Source organism: Phaenicophaeus curvirostris, chromosome 2 (genome assembly GCF_032191515.1).
Source record: "Phaenicophaeus curvirostris isolate KB17595 chromosome 2, BPBGC_Pcur_1.0, whole genome shotgun sequence".
In the NCBI taxonomy this organism is placed as follows: domain Eukaryota; kingdom Metazoa; phylum Chordata; class Aves; order Cuculiformes; family Cuculidae; genus Phaenicophaeus; species Phaenicophaeus curvirostris.
In genome coordinates this window covers 78,049,900-78,072,566 of record NC_091393.1, presented here as the reverse complement: position 1 = coordinate 78,072,566, position 22,667 = coordinate 78,049,900, and the positions used below count along the sequence as shown (strand labels likewise).

At 38.8% G+C, this 22,667-nt stretch overlaps 1 protein-coding gene across 1 annotated transcript in view; it reads left to right on the top strand.

Moving 5' to 3' along the window:
* The window catches only part of LRFN2 (leucine rich repeat and fibronectin type III domain containing 2), a 158,391-nt gene that overhangs the window by 109,608 nt on the left and 26,116 nt on the right, over positions 1-22,667 (top strand). The window contains exon 3 of the mRNA XM_069852544.1: positions 14,211-15,603. Coding sequence (XP_069708645.1) covers positions 14,231-15,603 — 1,373 coding nt within the window. The 5' untranslated portion in view covers positions 14,211-14,230. The remainder of the gene's footprint in view (positions 1-14,210; positions 15,604-22,667) is intronic.

The window sequence follows — 22,667 nt, the reverse complement described above, 5'->3', positions numbered from 1 at the left end:
GGGAGGTGAGAGTACTTTTCTCCTATATTTAAAATTAAAAACTCAGTGGGAAACATCTTCCATCAATATGAAAGCTAACATCTTGTGGTGGTCACGGTGATGAAAGAGGGGCTTTGAAGATCTCCTTGGATTTCAGCACCTCTCACATTAAATCCCAGGAGGCCATGGTAGCAGATAGGCTATCCCAGTTTTAGCTCTCTGTTTGGAGAGCAGACATTATGATCTTGAAGCAGCTCTGGTTTTCCCAAAGGCTCAGTTTCCTTGACACTTTTCAATCAGGGTCAAGTGTAATGGTTGTGCTGATCTTATTCAGGCTGTTAGCTTTCGGCAGCAGGCAATGATAGTCTGTTCAGTGCTGTTTTACTTAGATTTGACATCATCCTTGGGTAGAACTGGACAAAGTAGATTGAGGCATCTGTAGATCCTGTCAAGCACAGAGCTGCATTTAATTAGCTCAATTTAATTCAGGGAGGTCTTTGCCACACCTCATGCTCACTGACCACACACAGCTCAGTGATTCACTGAGCTCTGCATCCTTCTGGATGTTCACTTACTGCAGATCCTATAGAAGCGATGAATATCAGCAATCACCATGCACATTTTCTTCCCCCTTTTCTTGGCTAGAATACTGCAATTTTTTTACTCCTTGAGATAAAAAATTGTATTTTGGTTTTCCACACCATTATACTACTGTAGATAGTAAGTTTGTACTGTTTTATTGAGGAATCATAGAGCCATAGAATAACAGAGTGGTTTGTGCTGGAAAGGACTTTTCAAGGTCATCTAGTCCACCCACACCCACACCGTCAGTGAGCAGGGACATCTTCAGCTAGGTCAGACTGCTCAGAGCTCTGTCCAACCTGACTTTGAATGTCTCCAGGGAAGGGGCTTCTGCCACCTCACTGGGCAACCTGTTCCAGTGTTTCCACCATCCTCATCGTAAAAACCTGCTTCCTTATATCTAGCCTAAGTCTACCCTCTCTCAGTTTAAAACAATTACAGGGCAGTTTTTACTGTATACAAGGCTGGTATTTCATAACAAATAGCTAGCTTCTACCCACTCTGGGTGCCATCAAGACAGCACATTTTACTCTGTAAACGTTCTACAGGACTCTTGTTCTTTGTTGAAACCATACATTTTTCTTTCCACCTCAAAGCTTGAAACATCTTTCTGATTATTTCCTAAATGGTGGATGACTGGTGGAGGATTTAGAAAAGGAAAGTCCAGTAGGTTTGGATGTTGTTTTTATAATAGCCAAAAGGAAATCTAATATATGGACTGTTTGGATGTGTTGCAGTTTGCTGAAAAGTGCAATATATTTTTTGAGGATGCTTATGAATATTGTCATAGTATGACAATGCCTGTAATTACTTCCCCTTGATTTTGTTTTAATGTGTCTGGACCTAAGGGCAAGAAAGAGTGTATTGTATCAACTGCAAAGAAATCAGTACAATTAACTGCTGATACATGCAAATTGACCATGAGAGTTAGTACATGGCTGCTTCTAACATCAGAAATCTAGTGTAGAACAGGCAGTACAGTGATCTGGCCCTTGATCAATGAAGGAAATGTCTTGAACAAATTGGGACCACAGAGGTCAGACTTCTGAAAAACATAATTAAATTGGGCCTGAACTGTAAGACTCATACATCAAAGAACTGCAGTGATCAAATGATTAGGAGATGAAGGAAGAGGGGGGGGGGAACAGAAAGAGAGAAAGGAAGAGCAAAGAGTCTATGAGACAGAAGCTTTAGAGATGGTGTTTGAGAAGCAGAATGTTTAGAGGTATAAAAAAGGAAATTTAGTCAAAAGTAGATTAAGTACAAAACCCAAAAGGTTTAAAACAAATACCAGGATGTGTTGGTATACACTGGAAAGCAAAAAGCATGTAAGGAAATGAAGAATAATAAAGCATACAATATTAGGAATGCAACAAGAAAATCCTTGGGTAATGGAGCCTGTTGTTTGCAATATAAATTTAAATGCAGTATATAGCATCTGGCTGCTCTTATCTGATGAGAGTGTCATCCTATAAGTACTTTGAAAGCAGAAACTGTGAAGTGAATCAGAATATATATATTTGAAATATTTGGGACTCATATGTTTTATTTTATCACATGTTTTCCTTCATTTTAATTTTAAGAGACTTGTTCTTTTTTGCTGACTTAGTGCCAGCAAAAAGCACTACACAGAGAGTCCTATGGATTGAAAACTTTAGTTTCCTCATAAATAAACATAGGAAGTGTAGCAGAAAAGCAACTATCCTCATCCTGTCTTCCACTCACCTTCCTCTAACTTCACCCGGAAGGTTTTCTGTCTTTCATGGGGCAAGGTCTCTGCAGACCAGTCAGTGTTTGACAGGAAAAGAGCAGTACCTTGCATGGTTTCAATTCAAAACTTTTAACCTCATCAGCATGACTGGGAGGTCACAATGCACTTGTACTGTTGCTATTTATAAAGTAATAGACTTGGAGTACTTTTTGTTTACCTTTCATTTGCTTTAATGGTGATGTTGCCCTGTGTACTCATTTGCACTAGTCAAGTTTTCTCTACAGCCAAAAGAGTTAAAAAAATACTCCACTCTGTATGAATTTACTACTGGTGAAAGCTGAGACACTTAGTTATGGTTAAATCATTGAAAGAGGAGAAGATGAGAAAAGCGGGAAAGTGGGAAAAGCTTCCTTCAGGGGCTTCTGCATTGCAGGTTCTTGGGTCAGAAACAGGGCACCAGGGACCTGAGTCATTTCAGCTCCACACAGCCATCCACTGCCTCTGACTTCTGTTGGCTGCCAGCCTTGGGATGATAATGAACTAGTGACCAAGCTAGAGAAAGGACTGTAAAAGCTATCTCTTACCTGCAATCTTCCTTTCCATGCCATGATAATGGTCTTCCCTACAAACTGTCTTTATACACACTCACGGTCTCTAGGTACCTTGCAAACAACTGATTAGTAGAAGCCAGTAGGTATATTTAACTTACAAGGGAGAAAGAAAAGTTAAGTGAAATTCCTCCAAGGCTGTGTATCAAGACAGAGATTCAGGCTCACAGTTTCTCCACAACATCTACAACAAACACTATCCACAACATTGGATTTGTATTAACAAATTGTACAGTCACATGTATGTACTCATTCTATATATGGAAACATCACTGCGCAAAGAGAAGGTATAAGAGTTGTGTTTCCCAGGAGGGACTTGGTGGATAACCTTGTGTAAGACTGAGTTATTTGAGCCAGATTGTGCCTCTTCTTACTCACCTGTAAAAATGAGGTAGTAGTGGTAAGTCTTTTCTGTAAAGTTCATTAAGAACTTGATATAAACGAACAGGTATTACTTCCAAAAACACATGCCTTTTTTCTATTTTCTGTCCAGTGACACAACAGTTTGGAAATACATAACTGTATAAGTTGTGACATGGTCTACAAGTTTAAAAACACAATATTCACACAGTAGGAAAAATGGGACTGTTAAGTCCTCCAAAGAAAGAGTGAACTGTCCTCTTGCATGGGAACTGGAAATCGAGAGTGACTAAAAAAAAAGAAGATTTAGCTGGTGAATCTATTCCTGTCCAAACTAAATGAAAAACAACAAATTACAGTAAAAAATTTACCAGGCTCAAGAAAGAGCCTGGAGACTGTGGATTGTGTCGTGGAATGCCACAGCAGGAGTCACAGTTTTGCTTCTCAGAGCAAAACCATCTCTGCTGGTTTCTTATCAAATTATAAGCCAACCAAAATGACAAACCATTGGGGTTGTGTTCCCTGTAACAGAGGACTTCAGCTACCAATTGCCCATGCTAACATGCATAGAAATCCTAATCTGTGACATCAGCATTTTATTTTTTTTTCAGTGTGGACTTCAGTTTGCTTTGCATATGTTTCATAGCATCTCCAAATCTTTGCATGTGACTTTCCTTTCTATAATTAAATTTATAAGAAATATTAGAAAAAGATCATTTTGCATGTATGCCTTATTTTTCCTACCACTACCTCTTTTACTGTAGGTTGCACATGAAAGTAAAATTGTAGTCCTTACTGCAAATGAAGAATACTTTCTAAGGTACATTGGACAGAGCTCATCTCGAGAGCCAATGAAAGCTCAAAAAAAAAAAGTTAACAAGCCCAGAAAAAGAAATTAATCCCAATTTTAATTTATCCACCTTTTCCTTTGATGTGGAAGGAAATAAGAACTTACAAATGCTTTTATAAGAATTAAGGTAAGCTAGGGATGAAGAGCTAACTGAGGAATTGCTGTTTTGGCTCAGAGCAGAAGGGAATTTGGATTCAGATCATGAGAACAGGCCTTCAGTTGTATTTGCAGAAAGCAATATTGTTTGTTGATAGACATTTATGTTTCACAGCATAGGCAATATTTCTTAAAGAGCTCCTTCATACCTGTGCAGCTTCCCTATGTGTTCAAAATGAGTAAGAGATGGAATAACTGGTAACTTCTCTGTTGTGCTGACAAAGCAAAATGCATGATTGCAGTAAAGAACCAAATAAATAAGTGAACTGGATGGCTAAAAATAACAAAAGGGCTCAGCATAGCTGACTCATGAGTGTATAGATGGAATCTAGCAGAGACTGGCACACAGCATTAAAATCGGAGGCAAAGGTAAATGTTGGGGAACATTTAATGAAAAAAAAACAACCCAAAAATGAATAGATCTGCAAATGGTCTGGGGGAAAAAACGCAACACAGCCCAAGTGATTTCTAATTAGTGCTCTTGAAAATGCTGTTCTGCATTTCCTGTGTCACTCTCGCTGGGAATTCACCATCCTCTGAAGATGCAGGTGCTCAGAAAAGCTCTGAGAAGCAGATCAAATAGACCTGTTGTTTATACAATACATCCCTATGCCTGGGGAATGGACTATTTCTTCCCCTGGGCAGAAGCCAGTAAGTAACAGCTCAGCTGCTTCAGGGCTTCTCTGTGCCCCCACCTGCAGATTCTCATCAGTTTATTCAGGCAATCCACAGATAGTGTCTAGTCACTGAAGAAAAGTGACATTTTAAGCAGCTGAAATAAATACACATGCACAGGCATATATAGAATGCGGATACCTGAGTCTATCTCCTTACCAAACATCTACACTTGGATTTTCTATATGAATTTTTTTTCTTCTCAATTTGATTTGTATGCTTACAAGGAATAGTCTGCATGTTTAAATTTTCTGCATATTTGAAGACCATGCACGTAGCTAAGCAGTTTTTTGTCCCAATAAATCAGGCAGTTAAAGCCTGTGCTTTCCAGTCAGTGAAGGCAGAATAATGAAAATGCAGGTAAATAAATACTCATCAACAAAATCTAGCTATGATTATTAATGTTACAACATGGCACTCACAAGTTCTGACTAGAGCTAGATAATTTTTTCTGTTTGGGCAGAAGAAGAGTATGAGTCTATGAAACCCAGTGAGATGCATCATAGAGTCCTGACGGAATTGGTCAAACCACTCTCCATGATATTTGAAAAGTCATGGCAGCCAGGTGAAGTCCGTAGCGACTGAAGTCCCTAGCAACTGGAAAAAGGGAAATATCGCACCCCTTTTCTGAAATGGTAGAAAGGAGACTCTCTGGGAATTACTAGCCTGTCAGCCTCACCTCTGTGCCTGGGAAGATAGATCATTGAACAGATCCTCCTAAAAGTAATACTAAGGCACATGGAGGACAGGGAGGATATTTGAGAAAGCCAATATGGCTTCATCAAGGGCAAGTCCTGTCTGACCAACCTAGTAGCCTTCTATGACGGAATGATTACATCAGTGGACAAGGAAAGACCTATGGATGTCATCTATCTGGACCTCTATAAGGCCTTTGACATAGTTCCCCATAAAACCCTTCCCTCTAAACTTGTGAGATATGTATATAGTGGTCAATAGTTCAATGTCCGGATGGAAATCAGTAACAAGTAGTGTCCTTTAAGGCTCCATATTGGGACCAATGTTGTCTAATATCTTCATCAACGAACAGCTCTGAAACCCTCATTACAGGAAATACATAGACCTGTTGGAGCAGGTGGAGAGGAGGGACACTAAAATGAACACCTATCTTGTAAAGAAAGGCTGAGCTGGCGTTGTTAATCACGGAGAAGAGAAGGCTCTAGGGACAACATATTGTGACTTTTCAGTACTTAAAGAGGGCTCATAAGAAAGTTGGAGACAAACTTTCTATCAAGGCTGTAGTGACAGGACAAACATTACTAGTTTTAAGCTAAAAGAAAGTAGATTTAAAGTAGATATAAGGAAGAAATTTTTTACAGTGAGGGTGGTCAAAAAGTGGAACAGGCAGACCAGGCAGATGGCAGATGCCCCATACTTTTAAATAGTCAGGGTCATATTGTATAGGACTCTGAACAACCTGATCTAGGTGAAGATGTCCCTTCTCATTGCCCCCTGACTATGGTTTGGTTGGACCTTGAAATGTCCCTTCCAACCCAAGGCCGTGTTGAGAAAATGTATTTGTGAGATTATTCAGGTTTCATAAAAACAATTTAGAAAAGGTGCTAAATCAGTCTTTCAAAATATTTGTTTCTTATATTTCTGAGATGTAATGTTTTCATTTTCCAATGATGTGTTTTGTGTAGGTATTTGCCTAAAGCAAATGTTTAAGGAGTTTTTAAGGATTTTTAAGGAATGAGTAAATTAAACATGTCTATTGGTTTCATGCTACAGGAATTAATAAATTCAGTTACTGCAGTAAGAATTCAGGAATTAAAATTGAACCATAAGCTTCAGGACAGATACAAATGAAACTGACTCTGTAATCGAAGGTAAACATCATCCTAGAGTAAAAGTTCTATATTCTGCAGCACAAGTAATTTAGCCTAATTGTTAAGTGAAATTTTAAGCCCATTTTTCTTTTGTTTTGTTCTCTATGTCTGTGAAATCTTTTCTCTCCAGTATTCAAGTGGCATGATGCCAAATCATTCCAGGTCTAGACATGAGTTATAATGAAGTAGTGGCATCTTTAGCCTTTGGATAGAAACTGTCTTATTTTGTTAACTTAATCATTAAACAATACTTAGGTTTGCACAGTGCATTTGCAGAAATAACAGCCCCTACTACAAAAGTAGTGTAGATATTTTCACAGAACAATGTTACTATCAAGTACTGGTTCTTTAAAAAACATGTCAGGAGCATGGGCCTTCAAGGGTCATTGAAGTGAACTGGAATGGAGCATCCACAGTCCCTCAATAGTTTCCCAGGTCTGCGTCTTCATCAGCATTTACATACATAAGTTTACTGGAATGCACTTTTGTGTGGAAACTAGTAGAAATTCTGGCTTGCAAAGGATGTACATCTCTGACTGATCTACTCCTGAATTATATTAGGACTGTAGAGTAACCTTACTGCTTCTCAGACACTGGTGAAGATGTATAGCTCAGACCACCTTAAAAGCAAAGTCTAAAAAGGCTTGTCTAAAAAGGCTGAATTCAGGTTAAAGCCTTTTCAACAGCACGGTTATTAATAATGTCTATTTTGCATGTGGATTCTCTGATGCTCAACAAAATTTGGACTCTCAATGCATTATTTTCTTTGTAGAAGTCTAATAAAGTTAATGAAGTCTCTCTCCTTTGCATTCATGGAACTTACTCTATTCTTGAAATGTGCGAGTAGTAAATATTTCTCAGGCTTTTGCACTTCAGATTTTATCTGCGGTATTGAAAATGTCCCAAATGTATTGTGGGTAAGTGCCAGACAGACAGATGCTCAGAGCACACAGAATGTGTTCACTAGGTTTTACTTTCTCACAAAATGAATTTCAAAGGCTTGAACAATTTTGCACATTTCATAAAACCAAATGGCTTATAATGATGTCTTCATTTCAGCAAAGTGCTAGTAAAAGTGAGGTAGGATCTAAGAGACTTGCACTGGTTTCCTCCTGACTCATGCTGCAGCTCATGCTGCATTTACTTGATGCAAACACGTCTTGGGATTTAAGTTGTACAGGGTCACTAAGGCTATTAGACATACATGCTGTCCAGCAGGCGGGGGTCCATTCCTTTGGTAGATAAACTGCAGATATATTATGTTTCTCCAGGATCAAAATCACTGTGAAAAATTAAAACGTTCATGTACACACGTATGTGAGCACACCCACTTTTCTGTTAGTGCTCAAAATGGCCTTTCCATGTCTACATTTTGCAAGAAATCAACTCTAGGAAGGGAATTTGTACCATGCATTTCAGGAGCTTACTTAAGCAGCACTTGCTAGTAGTTTAACTATGTCAAACAGAAACAAGGTGCTGGTATTTCTGACTGACTCTGAAATTTGTCTGATTTTGAGTCACTATTGTCTTTCAAGTACTGCAGAGGTTAAACCATCATAGAAGTATCCAAGGTTCTTTTTTCACCTGAAAAATTAACCTGAAATGTGAAGAGGTGACTTAGCATACAGATTTCTTCTTTTAGGGGTGTATTGAAAGCACAGCTTTTAATGGTTGAAATGAGATTCCTTAGCAAACCAGGAGGCATGAAATTATGGAAACATTTATCTGTGTTAAATCTGTGAGGCTCGTGTGCTAGACACTATCAATGTTACAGCCCTGTATCTCAGCAGAAAAGCTGCTGTGATGTCAGATCTTCCTCTAAGAAAATCCTGCAGTGAATAGAGGTTCATCATATGTAAAATATGTTCTATCATGCTCATAGCATGGTGATGCAAGATGCTTAGGATATAAGTGAATTACATGTGACCTAGCTTTTTATCTAAATAGCGGTGTTAATAATTTGGGCTTTTGATAACTGTGTTGCTTCAGTCTTGGGACCAGTAAAAGGAATTGAGTAAAGTTAGTACTTAAAAACATGAATAATATGACTAGTGTCAGGGGAAGGTCAGGAAAGAATTGTGAAAAATAAAGAAACTCTTTCCAAAAATGCACATGAATGGTCACGAGTTTTGCCAATGAAAGACTGAGAGATCAATATCTTCCTGTGTGAGATAGTCTTATACTGTGTTATTTGCTTTGGGATTAAATCAGCTTTCAGAGAGTGAGCCCTCTAGAAAACTGCCTTTTAAGGTTTTTCTTTACCTCTGTTCTGGATCAAGTTGCAACCAGGACTTTAAAGACTGAAACCATAACAGAAGTGTTCTGACATTTGAGACCATCCTATGAGTCAATTTCATTTGAAGGTCTACAGCTCTTTAACACAGCTCTTCCTAAATACTACAAAACTGCTTCCAGGGCTGGGGAGCACGGAGCAGGTAGGATGGACTTCCAGCCACCTGTAAAGGTGAAAACAAGGGAACAGCCCTCAAATGAAGCAAACCCATATAAATTAACATCATGATAGTACTGGGGTAGTGAAATATTTTTAGTTGCAGCCTTGTTATGGCTGTAGCATTCAAGAAAATGTACAAAGGGCAATACATTCACCCAGAATTCCCTTGGTTTTTTTTCTGCTACTGTGGAAGTAATATCGGACAAATTAATATGGCTGGAGCTTAGCAAAGACAACCACAAATACCTGAAGAAGTGTGTGCTTGTAAATGTTCCCTCTCTGTGATATTAAAAATGCAAGGTGGCCAAGCACTTCACATATTAGACCTATGAATTCTTTTAAAAAAAAACTAGCTCCTAAAAACCCTAGCCAAAAATCTAAGTTGCACGCCTAATTATAAACTGCTTTACCCCAAAGGAGTGCAGCAACCTAGAAAAACACAAAGGACAAAAACTAAATAAAAGCAGTGTTAGTTATCCTGACTTTCAGTCTGTAAGCACATAGGTACATAACCAACTTAAAATGTCTGAACAGTTTCACAGAATCTCACAAAGCTAGCAACGGCTTATCACCCAACCCATGATTCAATGTATCTGATACTGAGGAAAGATTGAGAGGCAGAGATATTTACGTTCCTTACTACCATAGTTATCCCTTGGTGAGTTAAGCACAAACTATCTGCACACATCAGAGTACAGGAAACCTACCTTTCCCACAGTTTTTGGCAATGCAAGGAATAAGTAGTAATTTTTGTCCTGACAGGGTCCCACCCCCTTTTGCATCAGAGAACATGCATGAAACTTCACCTATCCCTAGAGTCCTTCAGGTTTTGTAGCTGAGCGGTAGATTTCCTAGTCACAGAGGTTCTCTGAAAGCAGAGATAAGAAAAGGTTAAGAAATAGGAAAAAGGGCAGCTCTAGGAAAAGAAAATCCAACTACTCCACAGCACCTATAAAGCTGAAGAAAAATTATGAACTCACCCATACAGCTCCTGGAAGCTGGGTCCCAAGGCACTTGGATACTAAAGAATTGGAGCTGCTAGCCTTTCTTTTGTCTTTTTTTTTTTTCCCCAGGCTGTATGCTGCAGCTGTAGTTTATTTATCTGACAGTTATCTTGTACTTGGTGCTGTGGTACGCAAAGGTTATTGGAATTTATATGCAAAGCTCAATGAATTTAGAATTAAAAAATGCCTCGGAGACATTCCAGAAATGAGATGCCAAATCTCAGAAGTTGTATCTTTATGAGGAAAATTTGAATACAGAACACCAAGGTTTATGAGTCTCACACATATTAATTCATAGCAATCCTTGTTATAAGAGGACTAAAGGGGCTATTTTTCATCTTGTGCTGAGACAGGACATCTGCCAGACTTACTGATTTTTGTGAGAAATCCACTTTATCTAGCTGATAGATACCTTTAAAATGTAAATCAGAATGGTGAGTTTATCAGAAAGGTACCCTGAGTAGCCCATAAAATACTTGTTGTTGAAGGTCATAAGAGATTTTGGAAGCAAGGTGAGTAAAGTAGTAGCAAACACAGACTCTAAACTTGACACTTTATTTTTGATCTTATATGAAAGTTACTAGAACTGACATCAAAACAATTTTTATTATATATCCATCCCCTTGGAGGCTAGCAATTGCCATGATTTTGTGGGAGAATCTAGATTTTAGAAGATACTATTATAATTATACAAACTCAGAAAACCTTATCTCATCTGCGGTCCAGGTACTTTGCCTGTCTGGAGAGGAAAATGAAAACCAGCTGCCCTATGGAAATCCCAGATATCCTCCTTAAGGAGCCCTGCCTATCTCTGTTCACTCCAATGTCGTGTAGGTAGCCCTTTGGATTTGTACACTATTTTTTAATGTGGTGAACTGATCCTTTCAGGGCTACATTTTAGAGAATTCTAAAGCTCAGAATCTTGTAATATCGATGCTGGCAATAAATCACAAAGGCTAGAAATTTCCTTTGCAGACAAACAGTATCTACATTAAGATATTCAAATATATTCAATTACTGGAATGACAGCAGCCACAATGTTTCTGTCCTAGTACGGCTGTTATTGATTTTGTCCTCCTGCTGGTAAAACTACATATTGCACTCACAGAATCTTTCTCATACACACATGCAAGCATATGTAGGCAGATGATGTACTTTCAAGCCATTCACAGATGGTTTCCCCATCAGGGTTTACTTTGCCATTTAGATCTCCTGCTTCACAGTTTCCTCTCGGTGTTGCAGTCCCTATTTTCTGTAAATGACTTCCGTTCCTCCTTCCATCTTTTTTTCACAAACGCTTTTCACTCTGATGCTTAGAGTCAACAATCTCCCCAAAGCACTGCGATATTTAACAGCATCTGGAAAAAATGTGGTAAGAGAATTGAGCCACTTAAAGGAGACACTGCTCTCGTAAGTGTGCATTCACATTTTTGAATAGATATTCAGAGGGTGGGAGTATAGATGAGGGAGAAGCTATGAAAGGGCTTATTACTAATTAAATGTATCTATTTCTTCCCCTTTTAAACTGCTTTTTGTTTACAATTTCAGCTGGTAGGGTAATACACTAAATTAAATCTGCAGAACAATTATAATTAAGATTCAAAAAGGCAAATGCCTGTTAGTAAACTACCAATTGATAATAATGTAAGGCATATTTATAGCTGTTTGCTAAGTATGCCACAGATTTACATCAATAACATGCTTGCTAATCTCCAAACATTTTATTCAGTAGCCTTTTACTTACTATTGAAGATAAGATTACTCTTCTCAAGCCACCCTTTCTAAAAGTCTCTTGCTTTCATCTTGTTTGCTGAGTTCAGCAGATGCAGATGTTTCACTACTTTCTTCTTCTATGAAATAATAAAAATGGTATGTAATTACTGGCATCACATCATGCAGAAAACCATGCCATAATGAACTTACTATACATAGTTAGCATTTATAACATCTTGCATTTCTACAGGTCCTTCTTTCTGACTCATCCCACATATTCTATAGAGGAGAAACTGAACATCCTTACCCAGGAGCTGAACTGGCCACCTTTGGAGAGAGCCCCAAACACAGGGCGCTAGTTTTTGCTCCTTTCACAGGGAGCAAGACCTGTTTAAAGAGTTAAAAAAAAATAAAATACCAATGCAATAGTTTTCATTTTGCATTTAGTGTGTATTACTGTGGGATTAACAACCGACCTTTGTAATTTCTCTTAATTATAAGACATCTGTGTAACTCATTTCAGTTGAGTGATGAAGTGTAAATAACTGCAATGTGACCTTTTTGTAAAATGTATTTCTTGTGTCATATGTTTGGTAAGTTCGAGTGGTCTCATAGTGCTAATTATTGGAGTCATTATGAGACACTGCATCTCATCCCATCATGTATACAGCAGTAGGAGAGCCATCTTAGGCATAGGTGACAGTGTGCTATCCAATGCTTAGGAACTGGATGGGCAATTGATGAAGTATGAGTGTATCTCATCTCTTACAGTACCATAACTGCTCTTGAAACATGAGTGCCAAAAACTGCTAAGTGTATGATTACCTGACAAATTGAGAAGAATTGTGGTGTAGGCTAAGTACCAAGGACAGTGGTGTGAAGTCACATGGTGGGATAATGTAGGTTAAATTAAGGCAAAATGGCCACACTGGAAATTATAGCCTGAATTGTGTCTGTAGCTACAGTCATGAGTGAGAGGCTTGGAGTCTAGAACACACCATCTTGGCCAAAATAAAAAAAACCAATCCTGGGAGACCCCTTACAAAAACATAGCTCTTTGTCAACCCACCTTTTTCCTCAGTGAGAGAATGAGGGTTAAAAAGTAATGATCTGCCCATTCCTCAGCCCTTCTGTTAGCAGGGTCTGGACAAGGGAGGTACAGAAAGACAACAAGCTTACCTGTGTCCTGCACATGTAGGAAGAAGGCAAACGAGCCTAAGAAAGAAGATATTCACAAACCTGAAGCAGAGCTGCAAATTCTCCCAGATACTATCAACCCTCTGAGTCAGCCTGTAAATACATTTTGCGTATTTTTCAAAGACACATACCTTACAGCTTAAGCTAGAAAAGCTTATGCAAGCTGAAAAAAAAATGGAGATAATGGTGTGAAGACAATGGGGCAGGATGCAAGAGGGGGCCATGGACACAGGTGAGAATCGCATTGTCACAACAGAAAAGATTGCAATGTGAGAGCATGAGTCCATCAGAAAACTTGCCTGAGGTATTACAGGTTTACCCTGCTTCTCTTCTCATTGGAGCTAGACACTTCCATGCTTTCCATAGGTTGGTTGAGCCCAGGATGAATCCAGGTGATGATTGCACAAATGATGTCTGTTTCATATACTAACTACCATGAATTTTATTATGGGTAGGCAGGTGAACTGAATTGCCCCCAAAATGGCCAGATAATTACATGGTCATTACTAACCACATTACTGAAGGGTAAATATGCAGTTATTTTTATCCATAAAATCAGCTCTTTCAACCCTAAGACTAATTCTACATTATTATGCAGCAGTATGTAATTAAAGACAGCTTCCACCCTCAAAGAAGCAGGCACTATTCCAAATGAAATCTTTCAAGGTTTTATGTAAGCTATGCGATCTGACAGCAGGATTTGTCTTCTACTAGATACCCCAAAATTATAAAAATGTAACTAGGAAACAGATAGTCACAAAACACTATTACTGTGGATAAGCTCTAACAATTCTTATCCCATTCAGATTTGGAGCCAAAAACATTTCACTGGGGATTTTTGTTGGGATTTTTGTTCATTTGTTTTGGTTTGATTTTGTTTAAGAAAGAAATGCATTATGTGGAGAAACGTGTTGCTGTAACACTTAACCTTCCCATCCCAGAGTGCTGATTTCTTTAGGTGTGACTCCTGAGAGGAGGCACAGCGATGTCTCTCTGGAGGTAGATACTAAGATAAATCATAAGAGGAAAGGTAGCTATTTGTTGATGTGCCTTGTAACTCTTTTCATTTCTTGCAGGTACTGTTGCGTGATTTACCATGGAAAAATTGCTCTGCAGCATCCTGGTGTTTGGAATGGCTGTTATGGTCAACGCTTGTCCCAAATACTGCGTTTGTCAGAACCTGTCTGAGTCTCTGGGGACTTTGTGTCCCTCCAAGGGTCTCCTGTTTGTACCGCTAGACATAGATCGAAGGACTGTTGAACTCCGACTTGGGGGCAACTTTATTATTAATATCAGCCGACAGGATTTTGCCAATATGTCTGGACTTGTTGACCTTACTTTGTCCAGGAACACCATCAGCTACATTCAGCCCTACTCTTTCACTGACTTGGAGAGCCTTCGATCTTTACATTTGGACAGCAACAGGCTACCTGACATTGGGGAGGATATTTTGAGAGGTTTAATTAACCTTCAGCATTTGATTTTAAACAACAACCAACTAAGCAGCATCTCTGACGAAGCCTTCGAGGATTTTTTGCTGACTTTGGAAGACTTAGATCTTTCCTACAATAACCTACGAAGCATTCCTTGGGAATCCATAAGAAAGATGATAAACTTGCACCAGCTCAGTTTGGATCATAACCTGATAGATTATATTACAGAAGGGACGTTTGCCGATCTTCAGAAATTGGCCAGATTGGACCTGACATCTAACAGACTTCAAAAGCTCCCCCCTGACCCTATATTTGCCAGATCTCAAGTAATTGCATTAGACGTTACCCCATTTTCTCCACCTTTGTCTCTCAGCTTTGGAGGCAACCCATTGCATTGCAACTGTGAGCTACTGTGGTTAAGGCGACTTGACAGGGATGATGATATGGAAACTTGTGCTTCTCCTCCAGGTCTAAAAGGAAGGTATTTCTGGTATGTACGGGAGGAAGAATTTGTTTGTGAGCCTCCCCTTATTACACAACATACCCATAAGTTGCTGGTTTTAGAAGGGCAAACTGCTACCTTGAAATGCAAAGCCATCGGGGATCCCACACCCATCATTCATTGGGTGGCCCCCGATGACCGTCTTATCGGGAACTCTTCGAGGACAGCTGTCTATGACAATGGCACCTTAGATATCCTCATCACCACCTCCAAGGATTATGGGACTTTCACATGCATAGCAGCCAATGCTGCTGGAGAGTCCACTGCAACGATTGAGCTTTCAATTGTTCAGCTACCCCATCTCAGCAATGGCACAGGCCGAGCAGCCCCACCAAAATCAAGGCTCTCAGATATCACAAGCTCCAGCAAGTCTAATCGTGGAGAAACAAAAGGCCCACCAGAAAGGGCTGTCCTGGTGTCAGAGGTGACTACTACCTCAGCTTTGGTGAAGTGGACAGTGAGCAAGTCAGCCCCTCGGGTAAAAATGTATCAGCTTCAGTATAATTGCTCAGATGATGAAGTCTTGATCTACAGGTAAACACAATTGCTATTTTGTCCTCTGATGATGGCAGGGTTAGGAGAGCAGGATATGAAGTTTTTTACTCTTAAATCACTGATAAGACTTTGAACTGAGGTAACATAGCCACTGCCACCACTCGTATTAGCAGTGTCCAATAAATTTGTATTGTGTTTGCCAGGTCATCTGTTGATTTGTTCATCACTTTTCTATCTGTCACACATTGCAAAACCCTATAGCATTCATTCTCTAACAAGAGTTGTTTTCAGTAAAATTTCCAATTTAGGAGAAAATAGTACCACAGTTGGTAGCCTCCTTACTAGGCTTAACAAAGAAAGAAAAGCTCGAACGACTCAAAGTCAGACGTTTCCGTTTCCACCTCCTGTAGGTGGGATTGAAACATACTACTAAGAGAGGAAGCGACGTGGGAGGAAGTTTGTGCTGTCTACCCATAACACAGGCTCTAGTTATTCTGCAAGTCAAGATTCAGGGTTGCTTGCAAGAGATTTTTTTCACCTATGTAATAAAGCTAATTTCTTACTTCACTAACATCTGTTTTACGTAATTGTAATGGCTGACAGCTTTGGAGTATTTAATGTTTTATATCATATTAAATGCAAGAAGACATAGAGGTAATTTCAAAATCAAGCCCAGAACTTTCATTACACTCCTTCAGTACTACAACAACTCCAACTTGTAATGATGTAAAGCAGGAGTTGCTTTTGCAGAGACCCTAACAGTAAGAAAGAAGCAATAAATATTAGACACTAAAAATGAGTAGGAAATTGCTTAACAGTACAGAAAAACAGTGTTGCTTCTTTTTTGTGGTTTGTTCCTGCTAACAATGAATTCCTAGAAACGACTCTTTCCTGCCTTTTTATTACAGAGGCAACTGTATCAGATGTGATGAACTGAAGTCTGTCTTTGTATGTATGTGACCTACCAGGAGAACTCAGAATCTCAGGCCAAAGTAGAACCAAATGCAAACTCCTATAATTTACAGGCATCCTGAAACTAGTGAAGAAAACCTGGATCTGGTAGAGGAATAATAGGATTTAGGTTTTTACTCTAATTTTAGAAAAAATTCTAGTCAAAATGTAGTCAAAGCCATTGATTTCTACAGGAGGCTTGGAGTTTTTATCTGCTGGTCTGCACACTACTCTGTCCTGCAGTGAGACATGAGGCACCAGTCAAATCACAGTGCTCAGCCCCCAGATCCCAGAACAGACCTTGCTATTTCCTCCTTTACCATAGTGTGATTTTTTTTTTAATATGAGAAAGTCAAAATGAGAGGTAATAAATCCTTATGTGATGTTTGTCACTCGCTCTTCCCCTGTGATATAGTCTAATCTTAAGTTTTTTTCAGAACTGAATCTTAGTTGACATGGACAAAATTTTGTGTCAGAAATACTTTAACAGTTGTAGAGCAGAAAAAAAATAGTGACTTATTTAGCTACTCCAGACTTAATCAATCAGCCAAAAGTAGGAATACTGACTAGCAAGTCCAAAGAAATATTTTTATTTTATTTTAAAAAGGATGTTCAAATACTGAAAAAAAGACTGAGGAAATTTAGTTCTGTTCATATCCATTGCTCAATTATAAAAACATGTTGAAATAATCAAATCAATTTGAAGGTGCAAATTACTTGCCTTGCTCAGGCTAATGTACTGTGGAACTGGTGTGCTAGCTTTGGGACTTGCAACTGTGTGGAGTTAAGGAGAATGAAAGGATAAGATAAAACTAAGCAATAATAAAGTAATAGGAATAGAATCAAAGACAATATGCTAGTGTAATTTTTTTTCTTGAGGCAAAGCTTTTGACAAAAACTCCACAGTATTTAAGATCTTCAGCCCAGCAGGATTCTGATAAAATACTCCAAAAGACATGTAGAGTTGTATAATGAATTTGGCCCAATGGATTAGAATATCCCCGCATCCAGAAAGAGATGTTAGTGGAGGTTGTAAATTGTTGGAGGTGATTGATGTGTTGATTTGCTGTGAAGAAGGATGGCCAGGATAATAAAAAAAACAACACTGAAGGGGAGACATGCAATCCAGTAGCTGGAAGACTGAGAATTGGGTACCGTGGGCAGAAATGAGAGAAAGGTGTTGTCTTGTCAGCTTGGTCTGAAGAGACAAGTGGCTGTCAAGGTGTCAGGCAACTCTAAATTGTTATCCTGTTCCCATTACTGCTTCTCAGTGAGATTTTGGCCCTTTGTTGCTTTACTTGGTTGTTGCTCAATTTTCCAGAAGAACAGGAAGGACAGTGCTGTTTCCATAAATCTCCCATCAGGCCTTTTTGAGTATGTACTGATGATACATAGCTCTTTTCATTCACAGCTCTCAAAAGCACTTCACAAAAGAAAACAAATTTTATTTAGCTACATTTTGCACCAGGGAAAAATGAAGCATAGAAAGATGAAGTGAATTGTTCAGTGTCTGAGAGTTAATCAGTGGCACTCATAATATCAAAACCAGCTCTTATGACTTACAGCCAGGGAACCACTTGGTCCCTTAGAGTTAATTAACTAAAGCTGTTTTGCTTTAATTGGTCAGATGCATGTCACTGCAGTGAACATGTAGAAAAACCTAAGGGAAATAGATTTCTACAGTGCTCTGCTCTATAAAATTTTGTGTATGTGCTAAATGGGATGCAATATTGCTTAGCTGCTAAAATGACGGGCACTTAGTATATGTTAAGATATATCAGTATTCTAGGACTGAGGCGCGCTGACTGAGCTCAGCTTGAAGGAATCCTTCCTCACTAGTAAGAAGCGTATGCACAAAAGACAAACTTTTGCTGCATTTTCTGCTAAGAATTTCTGATGAACTTTGTACTCACAGTGGAAGAGTCTGTTGAGTTTCCTGATTTCACTGAGCTGAAATGGTATCATCATCTGAAGTCTGACTTTACATCAGTGCAATCATAATGAGGATTAGCACGAGGACTGTTGTTTTCTTCCACATGACCTTCCCTTCTCAGAGCCATTGATGAAGTGTTTTATATCTTTCAGTGGATTCAGGATGCATGTTTTTAATGAGCATAGTCCTGGATCAGCACTCTGTTCCACATGTCTTCCCAGATTGAGAAGGTGAAGGGAAGAGAGTGATAGCTTGTGCAAATGTCTCAAAGAGGCACCTTGGTCAATGTCAGCTTGCAAAGACTATGACTACCTCAACTTTGGAACCAAATCTGTAACCTGAGGCTGCTCAGGGGTGACATGCTATATTATCTTTTTCACATTATTGTCAGAAGGGAACATACCATCTTTAGTGGACCATGCACTTAGCTCTTAGTATCTCAGTGCTTCCTTCTTCTGACTTGGCCTGTGATCATATTGAAAAAGATCCTACAACAGTGGCCTGTGCTGGAGTTGTGTAATACACAGGCAAACACCTTTGCTTCACTGATCGATTTGTGCTCCAAATTAGCTCTTTCTCTCTCTTTCTGACTTGCTCTTGCACTGGTTTTAGTAATCCTACTGTCAAGGTAACTATTTTGTTTCACCTGGAACAGAACCAGGAGTCTGTCCTTTCTAGGCAGAGTGAGAGGAAATCTTGTTTTTCTTTTTGGTATGTTGGGGGGTGGTTTTGACTTCCTTTTCTTGTTTGTTCTTTTTTTTTCTCGTTTTAAATTTTTCCCCTTTTCTGATTTATGTTCCTTACTCATTCTTACCTTTCTTTCCCATTCAATCTCCTTTACTGCCTTTTTTATCTTTGTGCCTTTCAAACACATATTTCTTTGGATGGAGAAAATGGAAATTGTTGGTCATGTCATGTCTAGTAGATGTCACAGAAAATATAATAGATTGCTGCCTACATCTCCTGTTCATACACAAAGGTCATAAGAGGAAGCCTTTTTGAAGTGGCAATTAACTGAAAACTGCAAGTTATTTTTTTAAACCACTGTCATGTAATAAGGTCTTTTCACTGGCACACATAGTCATGATTCATGCTGCCCCAATCTAGCAAATTAGATATACGTGGGCACAGATAGGTGCACCCATGAGTGCCAAGGATCCGTCTTGATGTCAGTGTAAGGCCATTAACTTTGAACAATCATAGCATTTGGGAAAGATACCTGAGGACTGGAGGAAAGCAAATATCACTCCTGTCTTCAAAAGAGGTGAGAAGGAGGTCCCAGGAAACTACAAGACAGTCAGCTTTACCTCAGTCCCTAGGAAAGAGATGGAACAACCAATCCTGGAAACTATTTCCAGGAACATGATGAACAAGGCTTGACTGAGAGACATCGGTGTGGATTGACGAAGTCATGTTTGACAAATCTGATAAACATTTACAATGAAATAATTCAGTTGATAGAAAAGGCAAGAGCAGCAGATTTCTACCTTGACTTCACTAAGGCTTGTAACACTTTCTTAGAAGATCCATGCAGGGAAGCTGATGAAATATGGGCTGGATGACTAGTGAGATGGATTTTAAATTAGCCAAAGGCTAAGCCAGAAGGGTTGTGATCAATGGTATGAAGTCTAGCTGGAGACGAGTAACTAGCAGTATACTCCAAGATTCCCTAGCCCACAACCTATTTAACATCTGATCCTATTTAATATTTTCATTACAAACCTGTATGACAGCACAAAATGTATCTTTTGCAATTTTGCTGATGTCAGCAACATTGTAAGGAGTAGCTATTAGACCAGGATCAGTGGTAACAATTTTAATCTGAAAGAGGGGTGATTCAGATTAGATATTATAAATTTTTTTACTGTGTATTTGGTGAGGCACTAGAACAAGCTGATGAAAGAAATTGCACATACCCCATCCCTACAAGTGTTCAAGGATGGGTTGGATGAAGCTTTGAGCAATCTGATCTAGTGGAAGATGTCCCTGTCCATGGCAAGGGTATTGGAAAAAGATTACATTGAACGACCCTTCCAACCCAAATGATTCTGTCTCTGTGATTCTATGGTTCTATCAGGTAATACTTTTTTTACTATGATGGTGACTGATAACTGGTACAGATGGCCTAGAGAAGTGGTGAAGTCTCCATTCAAGAGATATTCAAGAGCCATCCGAACATGGTCCTGGCCAGTTTGGTCTAGGTGACCCTGCTTGACCAGAGGGATTGGATGACATCCAGAGATTCCTTCTAACCTCAGCCATTCTGTGATTCTGAAATCCTGAGTGCTTCTCAGGTGGGCACTTCTTTTGACACTGTGAACTAATCACCAAAGAAAAGGCATTTGTAACTGTGCCTCTAGAAAAGTACAAATCAGTTTGTAAAAGTCAGAGTCAAGTGAATTTGGGTATGCCTAGGCATTTAAATAGGTTTCATTGTAGCAATTCTTCCATTCTTTCATTCTTTTCTGTAATATAAGTCACCCTTAAACACATACCAGTGACAGTAAATGTTTATTGCACCCGTCACTTTCAGCAAAGACCAGAAGTTTGTTACAAAATGCACAACTGAAAATCACTTATTATTCAAAGGAAAAACATGCAGGAAGAGTAACCAATGGGCAACAGAGAAAGGGATGGAAGAAGGCCAGAGGACTGCAAAACAATGTCTGTCCTTTCAGTCAGGTTTAAAGGAGCAATCACTAGGAGACCTGCTCTATCATAAAAATTCTACCTGCTCCTAGGAAACTTAAAGGGTACATTTTTCTAAAACTAATCTCCCCTTTCTTAAGTGTTTTAGATTTTTAAGATCTTCAGATCTATGAGCAGTACAACTTTATACACTGGCATACCTAATTCATTTTGAATAAGGGTTTGAACTGAAATATAAAATTCAGGAAAATAGTATCTTTGGGCCTCAGTTTCCCATCTGTAGCCTGAGGTAACAGCACTGCCTTGGCTTATAGATATAAACACATTAGAATATATTGTAGAATCAGGAGCCCACATAAATGACTAGGTAGACTGTTGCTTTGAAGTCATTGTGTGGTCTGCAGCAACGAGGATACTCATGAATGATTAAGATGGAGCATTAAATAACTGCAATGCTTATATTCAAGTACAGCATCTGGAAACAGAGATTATGGGTTTTTTATGTATAGAGCATCCTACACAATGTGGGACCAAATCTCAATTTTGGCCCTCAGGCATTGGTGTAATACATAAATTCACCACTATTTCAAATGATGAATAAATTTAGAAGTCTTTTGTAGAACTTCACAGGTCATACTGAGCCTGCTGGCTGTGTTTTGAATTAGAGCAATGATGCAGCCACTTAAAAATGAACATCTGAATTGCAGCACTGCTACAGATTTATGAAATATTTAGCCTTATTTTATTTTGTGATATTACATAGTAAGAGTGATGAAAACAACTGTACAAATTAGGAATTACTGTAGCGCTATAGTCTCCCTACAGTTTATAAATTCAGCATTGGAACAAAGAGTATATATTTGTGAAAGCTTATTTTTTCCATATATATTTTATGTAGCAGGCAGTCTAAGCATTAAAATATGAATAGATGGCTCCACATCTCCAATCTATTTAAACAATGGTTCTGTGGATTTGATTCCTTAAACAATCTAATAGTGATTTACATTTACACAGCTCTTTTCATTGCAAGCTCTTTACATACTGGCTGAAGAGATATTGCTCCACCAACCCATGCTATCCTGTCACCTCTCAGTTAAATATTAGCTGCAGTTTGTCAGTCAGGTGATAATGCAACTCCATTTTATGAGCAAAATGTAACTTCATCATTTGCACTTACATATACTGTAATCTAGGTAGGAAGTAATTAACTGAATTTGAATTTCCAGTATTGGAATAAACATAACCAGGCATTCTTCTAGTCAATTGCACATGAATAAGAAAATATTTAATGACTAAGGTGCTGTAAACTTCAGAAATATCTTAGCTGCATAAGGATGTTCTCTCAAACAGCAGTGCCACACTGAACATCACTCGTATCAAACAGGATGCCTCTGCCTAGCTTTTTAAAGGTTCTCGCCACAAAAGCCTGTTGTGTGCAGGTCTGTCAGCTAAAGACTGAAAACAGAGACAGCCCTACCCTGTTGCTGTTGGGGCAAATAATCTCAACAGCCTGATGCTGTACTAAAGTGTAATTGCATTTTTTTCGCTGTGAGGAAAGTTAGAAATACAC